The sequence below is a fragment of the Sphaeramia orbicularis genome, chromosome 17, assembly GCF_902148855.1.
Source record: "Sphaeramia orbicularis chromosome 17, fSphaOr1.1, whole genome shotgun sequence".
In the NCBI taxonomy this organism is placed as follows: domain Eukaryota; kingdom Metazoa; phylum Chordata; class Actinopteri; order Kurtiformes; family Apogonidae; genus Sphaeramia; species Sphaeramia orbicularis.
Genome location: NC_043973.1, coordinates 17,662,452 through 17,673,992, shown reverse-complemented (window position 1 = coordinate 17,673,992; position 11,541 = coordinate 17,662,452). Strand labels below are relative to the sequence as shown.

General features: G+C 39.1%; 1 protein-coding gene across 1 annotated transcript; it reads right to left on the bottom strand.

The window, feature by feature from the left end:
- Positions 1 to 307: 307 nt before the first annotated feature.
- Positions 308 to 11,115, bottom strand: lrrc53 (leucine rich repeat containing 53). The gene is made up of 7 exons (XM_030160578.1): positions 11,097 to 11,115; positions 9,857 to 10,032; positions 9,606 to 9,769; positions 7,983 to 8,172; positions 6,175 to 6,367; positions 1,099 to 2,805; positions 308 to 903 (listed from the first exon to the last, which is right to left on the bottom strand). Exons 1-7 carry the CDS (start codon positions 11,113 to 11,115, stop codon positions 308 to 310), a joined length of 3,045 nt encoding a protein of 1,014 aa, XP_030016438.1.
- Between the last annotated feature and the right edge of the window lie 426 nt (positions 11,116 to 11,541).

Sequence of the window (11,541 nt, the reverse complement as noted above, 5' to 3'; positions counted from 1 at the left end):
AGTCCTTGAAAAAAGAGGTTCTGCTGAATCTGCCCATGACATAGGGCTTTTATCATGGATGTACATGACCGAGGGTCATTAGGCGGACATTACGATCCATCTATACAGTAAAAATTAAAAAATTTTTTAAAAAAAGATCAGTTTGTTGATTCTGATGTGGTGTGCATTTACAAGTCCATTGCACTAAAAAAAGTAAGGAAAGCTTCAGATAAATACATAAATACAAATTTGCTCTTTCATGAGCTCCGCTGTTTCACAAAGCACCATGAACGTTTATAAAATATGAGTTTGATTATGGTGTGAACTGTTAACGTATTTTCCTCTCCAGAGCGGTGGGCGGTCGACTGGATGTCTTCTCAGGAATCACCAGTTTCAGCTTCCTCCTGGGAGATGAACCAGCCTCCTCTGACAGATACTCCTGCTGCAGGAGTCCAGTAGAGGATCCGGTCTCTGCAGATCCACCAGGTGCAGAGACACCTGATACCGACTCATCTGCTGCCTGCATGCTGCCGACGGACGCCCCTGCACTAGGTCCATCGGTTAGAGTTACTCCCAGAGCTGACACATCTCCAGGTCCACGCCCAAGCTCCGTCTGACTATTATTCTTTGGCAGATTTTGTACCACTGTCACTGGTGCTGACGTCTGTGGAACCGCTACAGATGAACCATCAGGGCCAACAGGTGTTTGAGTTTGATTGACGGGGTTCTCTTTGGTTTGAGGTGCCTGAGAATCAGACGGCTGCTGAGATGCTCCTTCTCCACTTTGAAGACCTGGTCCCTGAACTGGATCAGACTTTACAGTGGCTTCTTGAGGTGAGCTGTCAGGAGGCTTCTGGGCCTTAGAGTCCGACTGGACGGTTGGAGGATTAACAGGTGGGTTTGGTACTAAATTTGATGCAGGTCCTGCAGGTTGGGAGACATTTTGAGAAGAAGTGTGTATAGCATTAGCTTGTAAAGGGTTGTTTTGTACCAAATTAGTTTGTATAGAAGTTGCACTAGATGTGAGTCCTGCCCCTGTTTGGCCAATGAGCCTGTCAGCGGCAGGTTGGATGATATTTTGAGAAGAGGCATGCATTTGATTAACTTGTAAAGGGTTACTTTGGATGGGGTTAGCTGGAAGCGAAGCAGCACTTAAGGCAGGTGCTGCCCCAGTTTGCCCCATGAGCCTGTCTGGGGCAGGCTGGGAGATATTTTGAGAAGAGGCATGCATTGGATTAGTTAGTAGAGAAGTAACACTTGATGCAGGTCCTACCCCACTTTGTCTGATAAGGCCATCTGGAGCACCACTAGGCACCATGTTGGGTCCACTAAATGTCAAATTAGGGGCCATAGGGTTAGTCGGTCCACTTGGGAGTAGTGGATTAACTCCTGGTGCTCCGGCATTAAGTAAAAAATTCCCTCCTTGAAGGGAGAGACTGCTGCCAGTTCGCTGTGAGCCCAGCATGGAGAGGTTGGTAGTACGATTCCTATCCATTGCAGCGAGAGAAAAGGGATGCTGGGGGGGGAACTGAGTGCCCCCTACAACAAAGCCTCCTCCTTGGAACTGAGCAGCCCCACCTAGGGTACCTTGACCAGTGAAGCCTGGCTGTGCGCTGGTGGGTTGTGACTGATCGACAGTGTTTTGGGAGTTCTGATCCTGGTTCTGGTCTTGTCCTGTACTTTCTTTACCCTCTTGGTCAGTCTTTGAGGTGTTTTTTTTCTGTTTAGACGACTCGCCCTCTTTCTCTTCACCATCATCATTCGATCCTTTACTCTTACTCGACTTCTTCCCCTTCCTCTCCTTGTCTCCTTTGTCTTTTCCTTCCTTCCTTTTCTCTTTACTCCTCTTGGGGCTACCTTTTCCTTGCTCACTTTTCCTCTTCGGGTGGACTTTGCTTTTACGTAATGGGTTCAAATTCAGTTTAACCTTTAACAAGCGGCTGGATTGGACTTTAGTTTTGTGTTTCCTCTCTCCTCGTCTGTCTTTGTCTCTCGGTGACTTCGCTTCCTCTTCTTTTCTGTCCTCCTGTTGAATTCTTCCTCCCTGATCTGTTCTCTCCAGATCAAACTTAACATTTCTTATTTCTCTTTTCAACCCTGAGTTTCTTATCATTTCACCCTCATTGTAGTTGATATTCCTTCCCCTGTCGCTCAGTCTGTTCTGATACGGGAATCCATCTACGAGGCCAGAGTCTCTCATGCTGCTGTGAAAACCTCCTTGTTTTGTGTTTTGATCTGATCTATATGTCCTGTGGCAGCTCTCACAGTGGAACGCCTCATTCCCTCTGTTCTTACCTTCCACATCACTGCTGTAACTGTCCAGCTCTTTGACTGTTTTATAACCGACCAGAGTTTCCGATCTCTGACTGAAAGCTTCTCTTCTTGGATCGTAGTTATAGTTGGAGTTACCACGAGTACCAGGCCTACCCAGCATTCCCTGCTGAGGTCCAGGCCTTCTCCTCTCCTCCTCCATCATTGTCCTCATTCTCCTCCTCTCTTCCATTAACTCTATCCCTCCATTCATTCTGCTCCATCTGATTGGGTTCGGTCTTGGTTCTTCTTCCCTGCATTCAGGGCACCTATACTGGCCGCCAAAGTGTTCTAACCTTGTGTCCACCATCATGGCTTCTTTGTCCCATGACTGGCTGCCGTTAGCTCGAGGAAAGTCCTGCCTTCGTTCATTTCCTTCTTGGGGACTGGAATTGTGGTTGGCCATTGTGCTGCTTCCTTCTTCTCTCTCTTCCTGGATTTTCTGTTGTTTGAGTTTCTTCCTGCGAGACATTCGATGGTGGATGAAAACTATCAGCAGGGTCAAGCCAACACCACCTGGAACACAACGATTATATATTTAGAACATTTTGATACCAATCTCACCAATGGCATAAGAAAATCCTACAAAAAGGCTATTGGAGTTACTTGGCATTACAAACCAGGTAACCAAATATACTGTTGCTCATAAAGCTGGAATAATTTTGTATTCAGACACTTTCCTCTTTTTATTCCTATTTATACCCATCAGTAATCACCTTTGACCAGGTACAATGATTACATACTCAGTTACACTTTATATATCAAGTGTAAATCACATCGCCACAATCATTTCATGTGAAGAGGTAAAAATATTTTATTCCAACTTTATTGGAAATAGTGTATAAAAACATGAACTTTTTCTGCTAAATTAGTTTGGGACTCATTGAACTTTGGTGCCATTTAATGAACCAGCCCATGCTTCCATGTTGTACACAGTGGAACACTTAATGCAGGGGTCACCAACCCTGGTCCTCCAGAGCTACTTTTCTGCATGTTTTAGATGTTTCCTCTTCCAGCACACCTGACGGTCATTATCAGGCTTCTGCAGAGCTTGATGATAGGCTTATCATTTGAATCAGGTGTGTTGGAAGAGGGATACATCTAAAACATGCAGGATAGTAGCTCTGGAGGACCAGGGTTGGTGACCCGGGACTAAATGGATGCAGCCTGATCACAATCAAGGTGTAAAAGTATATTTGCATCAGTTATTAATCAGTATTGCAAAAAGATACCCCCAAAACCATTCCCAAAATGTTTCTTTGGCCATCTTATTACTAGATATTGCAATCCTCCAAATTAGAAGAAAATCAGATAAAAACTGATAAAATGGCGACCCAATGAGTGTGAAAACATGCACAATTTTATTGTTATAGGAGAGCAAAATTATTGTACATAATGTTTTGTAACACAATGATTAATTTCTTCTCAACTCCTGTGTCTTTTTTATTACAAAATACACACATCACATTACTTTTCATTTATTGATCATTTTTGTTGAACAACTGCTTGATTATCAATTCTTATTTTCAGTATTAAGACAATCAACCATTTTGTTCTGAAAACCCTTCTTTTACAGCCCTTTAATTGTAATAATAGAATGGGAACCTGTTATTTAAGTATTATTATGACTAAATATGCACAACTAGACAGATTTTGGTATGCTTCCTGGCTGCAGAAAATTTGGTAACAATGTGGCAAACAGATGTTTACGTCGAACAGCATGTTTTCAATGGCGCGTTGTTCACCAAAATTCATGTAGTGTCCGTACACCAATATACTTCCATCAATAATATGGCGTATATGCCTTATAGATATATTGTTATAACTTGTTCACAAATGTTTATTTCCTCCTGTACCAGGAAGACTTAGTTACAGATCTAACACAGATGCGACCATGTGATAAGCCAGATTTCCATTCCAATCTTGTAGAGTCCGTACACCAAGTAGTGTCCATACACCATATTCAAAATATGTGGGTCTAATTTTATTGTTTCTGTCAATATATGGAATTTTTCAGCACGCATGCTTTGGACACGACATCTATGCAATAAACAATGCATGATTATCCTGAATGCTGAAACATTTGTATATCTTTGTAGGCATTAAATATGGAGGCTGTTAGGCTGGAGTGTCCGTACACTGAATAATTTCTGATTTGACAGGGGTACAAGCCTGCGAAATTTTTAATAGACACCATAATACAAAAACATTTTGGACTTTAAAAGAGAAATATCAAACAAATAAAATGGCCTGTCTGATTTTTTGATAGAGCATTATTATTTTTTATCTATCTGAGCACCCTTCCTGTTGCCCTTGACTGGGATCAGGCCGATGGTGTATATTACCTCATCCAGCTATAGCTTGTTTCTTATTTCTTCTTCTGCTTAAGTGTAACCAACCTTCTTCCTCTTTCTACTTTTTCTTTAACTTCAGTAAGATGATACTAAATCACCAACAAGCAGTGGATTTAGTCAGTTATTGCAGATTCTTTTTCCTACTTGTTTCTCAAACATCTGGTGTTGTCTTGTCCATTGTCTTTCCAACCATGACACCAAAATGGCTCACACTTAAGTTCAAGTAAAAATCTATCATTTCTTGAGTTCAGGGAACCAGCGTTCCAGGTTCTGAACCAATTCACATTTCAGGATGAGGACCAGACATGTACTGGTTGAACAGTCTGTCATGAGGTCATGGGTTTATATGAAATGAAACAGGAACTTACTTAAACCTCACTGTTATATTTCACTTTTGTTGAAACCAAATTTCATGAGACTTAGTAGTTCTCACTTTTTGTTGATTTTCATTGTGCAAGAGCCTTAAAGCAAGTAAAGTTATTTGTGTGTGAGCTCATCTTTCCTTTGTCATACTTATAGGATTAGATATCATTAGCTCAGTGAAAAACAAGAGGATTGGCACTAATAGTGTATTTCCATGACTCATACATTGATGTCATAGAGGCTTTAGTGCAGGGGTGTCAAACTCATTTTAGTTCAGGGGCCACATACAGCCTAATATGATATAAAGTAAGCTGGACCAGTAAAATTCTATAAATGATGGGATAAGAACCTATAAATAATGTCAACACCAAAGTTTTTTTCTCTGTTTTAGAGTGAAAAAAGTCAAATTCCGTAATGAAAATGTTTACATCTACGAACTGTACTTGAACACAACATGAACAAATATGAACCTGAAAATTCTCAAGAAAAATAAGTGCAGTTTGAACAATATTATGCTTTAGTTTATCATTTATACATGTGCATCACAACTTACAGATCACAGTGGATCTACAAATACACAAAACATTTAGTAAGAGGCAGAATATTGGTACAATTCCACACACTTCTCTTAAGAAATTTCAGGTTATTCACATTTTTTGTGAGAAGCTAGTCTGTAAATGTAAACATTTTTGTGTAATTTTACTTTTTTTACACTACAACAAAGAGAAAAAATTGTAGTTTTCATTATTTATAGGTTGCTATGATAGTATTTTACTGATCTGACCAATTTGAGATTGAATTGACCTAAAATGACTCTAACATCCTTGATTGTTAATATTGTCAGTGTAATTTCTGCATTTCACAAATTCATCCCAGGGGCCAGACTGGACCCTTTGGTGGGCCAGTGTTGGCCCCCGGGCCGGATGTTTGACACCTGTGCTTTAGTGTGTGTCTCAGCATAATGTGTCCAAACCTACCAACTGCACAATAAAAATGTCTTTTACACAGGCATATTCTGGCATTTACAACCAGTAAATACACCAACTGTCAGATTTATTATCAGTAACAGACAGTTACAAAGACAGATTGCTCATAATTTTGGTAAACTTGCTATAATTATAATTAAATTGTACAATAATGATAGATTTATTCACATGTGTTTTCTCACCAGCAAAGCAGATGACAGCAGTAATGGCCAGGTCTCGGCTGTAGTGCTGAGGCGACATGGTGCTTCTGGGCTCTATTTTCACTCTGATGTTCTGATTGGAGGGAACACAGTTGGCCTCTGTCAGCTCCAACACGGTGGTCACAGCCGGGTTGTCGGCACTAACACACACCATCCTGCGGCCGTTGTACAGCGTCTGAGAGCAGAACACAGAAAACCGGTCAGATTTGATAATCACGACTAATAAATTTTTTGACCTAGTTACTTTTAAAACAGTGTTAGTCCTACACACGGCTATGTTAGTTAGACTACCTAGCAATCTGCAAAACATGTTCAAAATGAGAGATGAAGGCTATAATCTAAAGGGTGAACATGACTTCATTTACCCAGTGGTCCACACAACTCTGAAAAGTATGTGCATTTTTACATGTGGGATCAAGTTATGGAATAAACTTGATGATACTTTCAAGTAGCTGCTATTTAAAAGACAATACAAATAGATGTTTATCGACTCATACAAATGCATTGAGTTATCAGACCACTTTCATGTTTTGGTATGTGAAATGTTGATGGGTTTATATGTAGTTTAGGGCTTACATATTATTTCCTGTACAGTTGAGTCTTTATTTGTTTATGTTTATTGTGGCAGAATGGTTGCGCAATGGTGATACAACCAATACAAATGTGCTATGACTAGTTATTCCTTGTTATTTAATTTAATGTGATAAATAGCTGATGAGGGAAATATATTTGGTTATGAATCTGACACTGAAAGTAAGGAAGAGGCAGGACTAGAGAGGCCTTTGCTTCTTTCTGTCCCTTCTCAAACTGTGTTTACAAGTTCATTCATATGTACACTTATGTTAAATTTATTGTATTTTGTTAGGCTAATGATTTTCATTTTGTCTCCTGTTTATTTATAATCTCTGTGTTCATAATATTCTGTTTATAATGCTGTTTCTTTTTTTCTTTTGTTCAGACAAGGTATAGTTTTTAGATGTTACCTGCTTGAAAGTTTCGACTGTGACTCCAGTCTTCCTCAGAAGCATCATCCGACAGGCTCTGATTGGTCCGTCGAGCCGACCAGCTGATAAATGACACGTCAGCAGCACGTTGGATGATGCTTCTGAGGAAGACTGGAGTCACAGTCGAAACTGTCAAGCAGGTAACATCTAAAAACTATACCTTGTCTGAACAAAAGGAAAAAAAGAAAACAGCATTATTGTATTTTGTTACTTTTTTTGTGATTAATGACCAGTGATGGGTGCATATGTAATGGCCTTCTTGCTTTTAATATTTTTTTTTATTCTTTTTTTTTTTTTAACTTCAAAGTTTGAGACAAATAAATTAATTAATTCATTCATTTCCTGAACCCACTTTATCCTCACTAGGGTCACGGGGGTTGCTGGAGCCTATTCCAGCTCCTTATGGGCGAAGGCGGGGTACACCCTGGACATGTCACCAGTTCATCACAGGGCTGAACATATAGAGACAAACAATCACTCTCACATTCACACCTATGGGTAATTTTAGATTAACTGATTAACCTATCAGTGCATGTCTTTGGATGGTGGGAGGAAGCCAGAGTAACCGGAGAGAACCCACGCAGACACGGGGAGAACATGCAAACTCCACACAGAAAGGTCCCACCCCCATCAAATAAATGAATAAATAAATTAAATAAATATTAACATCCAGTGTGCCCATTCAAGCACCATCTTTACTGTTGTCAAGAAATTAATGCAATTGGTTTCTACACATCTAATAAACATATCTAGAGGTGACGGATGGCTGTTGGGGGGCTTTTACACCTTGTCTGGATGTTGCATGAAGTCAGAGAGGAAGGCAGCCAGTTCCACTTGCTGACAGGAGCAGTTCCAAGAGTTGAGGTCCAGGTTGAGGTTTGTCAACCTGCTGAGGTAAGAAAACGCCTCAGGAGGAGCTGAACTCAGACGATTCCGAGACAGATCCAGGGTCTGCAGGGCCACCAACCCCCGGAAACTACAATCACAAGAATGAATCAGGGTCACTGAAAATTGTTTCCTTTGCTTTTACATTTTTATTTCTCTAATCCAGGGGTGTCAAACTCATTTTTAGAGGCCACATTCAGTTTAATATGATCTCAAACAGGCTGGACAAGTTAAATAGCAACATAATAACCTATAAATAATGTCAACTCCAAATTTTTCTCCATGTTTTAGTGTGAAAAGTAAAATTACATCATGACAATGTTTATATCTACAAACTATCCTTTAAAATAATGTGAATCACATGAATAACCACGAACACCCTGAAATTTCTTTAAAAAAATAAACGGAATTTTAACAATATTATGCATCAGTTTATCATTTACACATGTGCATTAGAACTTATAGATCACTGTGGACCCACAAAGACAGAAAACATTTAGTAACAGGCAGAATTATTCTCTTAAGACATTTCAGGTTGGTCATATTTGTTCAGGTTAGTCACATTTTTTTGTGAAAGGATAGTTTGTAAATTACATTTTCACTTTTTTTACTCTAAAACAAAGAGAATATTTTGGAGTCGTCATTATTACCTCCGCCAGGAGGTATTGTGATCAATTTGCTTTGTGTGTTTGTTTGTTTGTTTGTGTGTTTGTTTGTTTGTTTGTTTGTTAGCAACTTTACGGGAAAACTGTTCCAACCATCTTTACCAAATTGTACCCACAGATAGGCCTAGGCCCTGGGACAAACTCATTAAATTTTGGGCCAAGTAGGCCAAAGTTCAAGGTCACAGCAAGGTCACAAAATCTACAATTTTCCTATCTCTCATCATTGAGCAATTTTTGAAAATTCATAAAAAATTCAAAACAACTTCGATTAGCCTCCAATTTGATCCACCCATAGCTTATAACAATATCTTGTATCTGGCACAAAATTGTCCACATCCACTGTGGAATGTGGACATTTCAATTTAACATTGAAAATCCCATTTGCGACACATTTTTCATTATAACTCAACAAATACTGATTGGAATTTAATATAATTTGACATACACATGACTGGTACCAAGCTTCAACTTTTTCTGCTGTATGGAACAACCTTGAAACTGTTTAATTTAAAAAGAAATTGCCAATCCACACATGCACACCATTCAGGGTGCTTGGTGGAGGTTTGCGTTCTCTGAACACTTGTTCATAGGTTGTTATGATAGTATTTTACTGGTTTAATCCATTTGAGACTGGATTGGGCCGAATGTGACCCCTGAGCTAAATGATTTTGACACCACTGACTGTTAATATCTTCCATGTCATTTTTGCATTTCATGAATTCATCCCACGGCCTGGATTGGACCCTTTGGTGGGCTGGTTCTGGCTCATGGACCATATGTTTGACACCCCTGTTGTAACCCTTTGATTTTAATTCTGTGGTGACAGCTATTTGGATTTCACACTTAAACATGTCCAAACCTGTTCCCATCCAGATAATCTATGAAGTTCTCAGACAGATCCAGGCTCTCCACGGCTCTGAAGTCATTCAGAGGGAAAGAGTCTGAGTCCAGTCTGGTGAGCTGGTTTCCCTCCAGTTTCAGGATCCGCAGGGCCGTCGTACCTTTAAAAACTTCAGCGTCTATCTATTCAGCAACAAACAGACACTAAATTATCTTTAATCACACATACAATTAAAACACCTTTACTGTTACGTCCACAGAGGAACCCACCATACTGATGCGGTTATTCCCCAAAGTGAGGACCTCCAGCTGGGTCAGATTGGTCAGAGCTCCCCCCTGTAAAGCCTGAGTGGTCAGAAGGTTGTGGTCCAGTAGTAATGTGTGCAGGAAGGGAAGGTTTCTGAAGGACTGATCATCCAGCACCGATATATGATTATGACTGAGACCTGGATAAGAAGCAGACATTTTAACAGTCTGGACAGTGTGGAATATTTTAATAGCCCAGTGTGTTGTGTCTGATTTTGACTTAACCCATAAAGACTCAAACATCCACCATCGACCAAAAGCATCCACTGATCTAAACTATTTAACACCTGTTGATCCACTAATACTATCAATCCATGTAAATAATTGGTGTAATACAGTTATTCATCTTTTCATGGTCATCAGATATGACCCATTTGGGTGTTTAGAGGCTCCGTAGTTACTGTGGAAACACCGTCATCTGCTACGACATTCATTCACCAGTAAAACCCATGGAGTTCGATAAATCACAGTGGATGGACACACTTGTTTTTATGTTCAGTTATTGATATCTTTGCTGAAAAAAAATCACTTTTTCTTCAGTTTTCTCTGTTTTTAAAATAATGACCCTCAACTTTAACCTGAGCTTTTATGAATATCTACATGATCAGTAAATTAAATATATGAAAATAAATGATTTATGTGGAAAAAAGCAAAATAATGAGGAAAAATATCACAATAAATTACGATAAATCACTTAAGAAAGGTTAAATAGAGAGAAAAATGCATTTGGGAGCTACCACAAAAGTCTTTAGGGGTTAATAAAATAGATTTAATAAAAATTGATGGTATAGCAGAAAACTCACTGCTACACCTTTATCTGGTCTTTACTAACAATCCAAATGTGGGACAAAGAGTGTGTTTGTGTGGGACATATTATGACCACTACTCTAGTCATCTTTCTTCTTGTCTTTCTAACTTAAAAACATCCAGACTATGCAGGTTAAAGGTGAAGGATGTAACAATTAGAGGATATTTTATTTGCAAATACACAGCTTCCATATTAAATCAATATAAAAAGTATAAAATGACAATAAGGTTTTGACGTTCTTCTGATTTTACGTGCTAAGGTGCAGTTTTAACCCTTTATCGGACCAGTGACTATTTTTGGTAATTTCTGCACACATTCAGAGTGAGGCAACAACGTCAGATCAAATGTGTTCTACAGGGTCTGTAAGGTCCACCTCTGCATGAACAGGGAGTGTACCTGGTTTGTTCGGTACCATGAAGTAATGGTACTAATGTAAGGAATGATGTTCAAAGGGAGAATGTGGATGTGGACAGGGGTCTGGATCAGCACTTATGCTGTCATCTTCTAAAAGTGATGTTCTAATGTTCTAAAATATATGTACTTTTCATATTACTGGTGTTTTTCTTGTATTTTTTTTATATGTACTTCTTGTATTTTTTTTTTCTTTTTTTGTCACACATGGGCAAGGAACCAAATATGGTAACTTCACTGACCTTGATTTGCTGCTTGACAATAAAGAAATTTGAAAAATGTCACAAATGTAATTAAGTCTTGTTATGTCCTCCAATAATACACTATTTCTATGAATGCCCCATAAAGGGTTAATGCATATTTTTCAATTTTCATGTCAAGAAAATCCCTGAAAAAATTGGAAGAAAGAGAGTCTTTTCACTCAAATGAA

Coding starts and splice junctions, on each gene's coding strand:
- lrrc53 (XM_030160578.1), bottom strand. Junction 8,173..9,605: donor GATTATCTGGATGGGAACAG/GTTTGGACATGT, acceptor TTGTGATTGTAG/TTTCCGGGGGTTGGTGGCCC. Junction 6,368..7,982: donor TCATGCAACATCCAGACAAG/GTGTAAAAGCCC, acceptor TTCTGCTCTCAG/ACGCTGTACAACGGCCGCAG.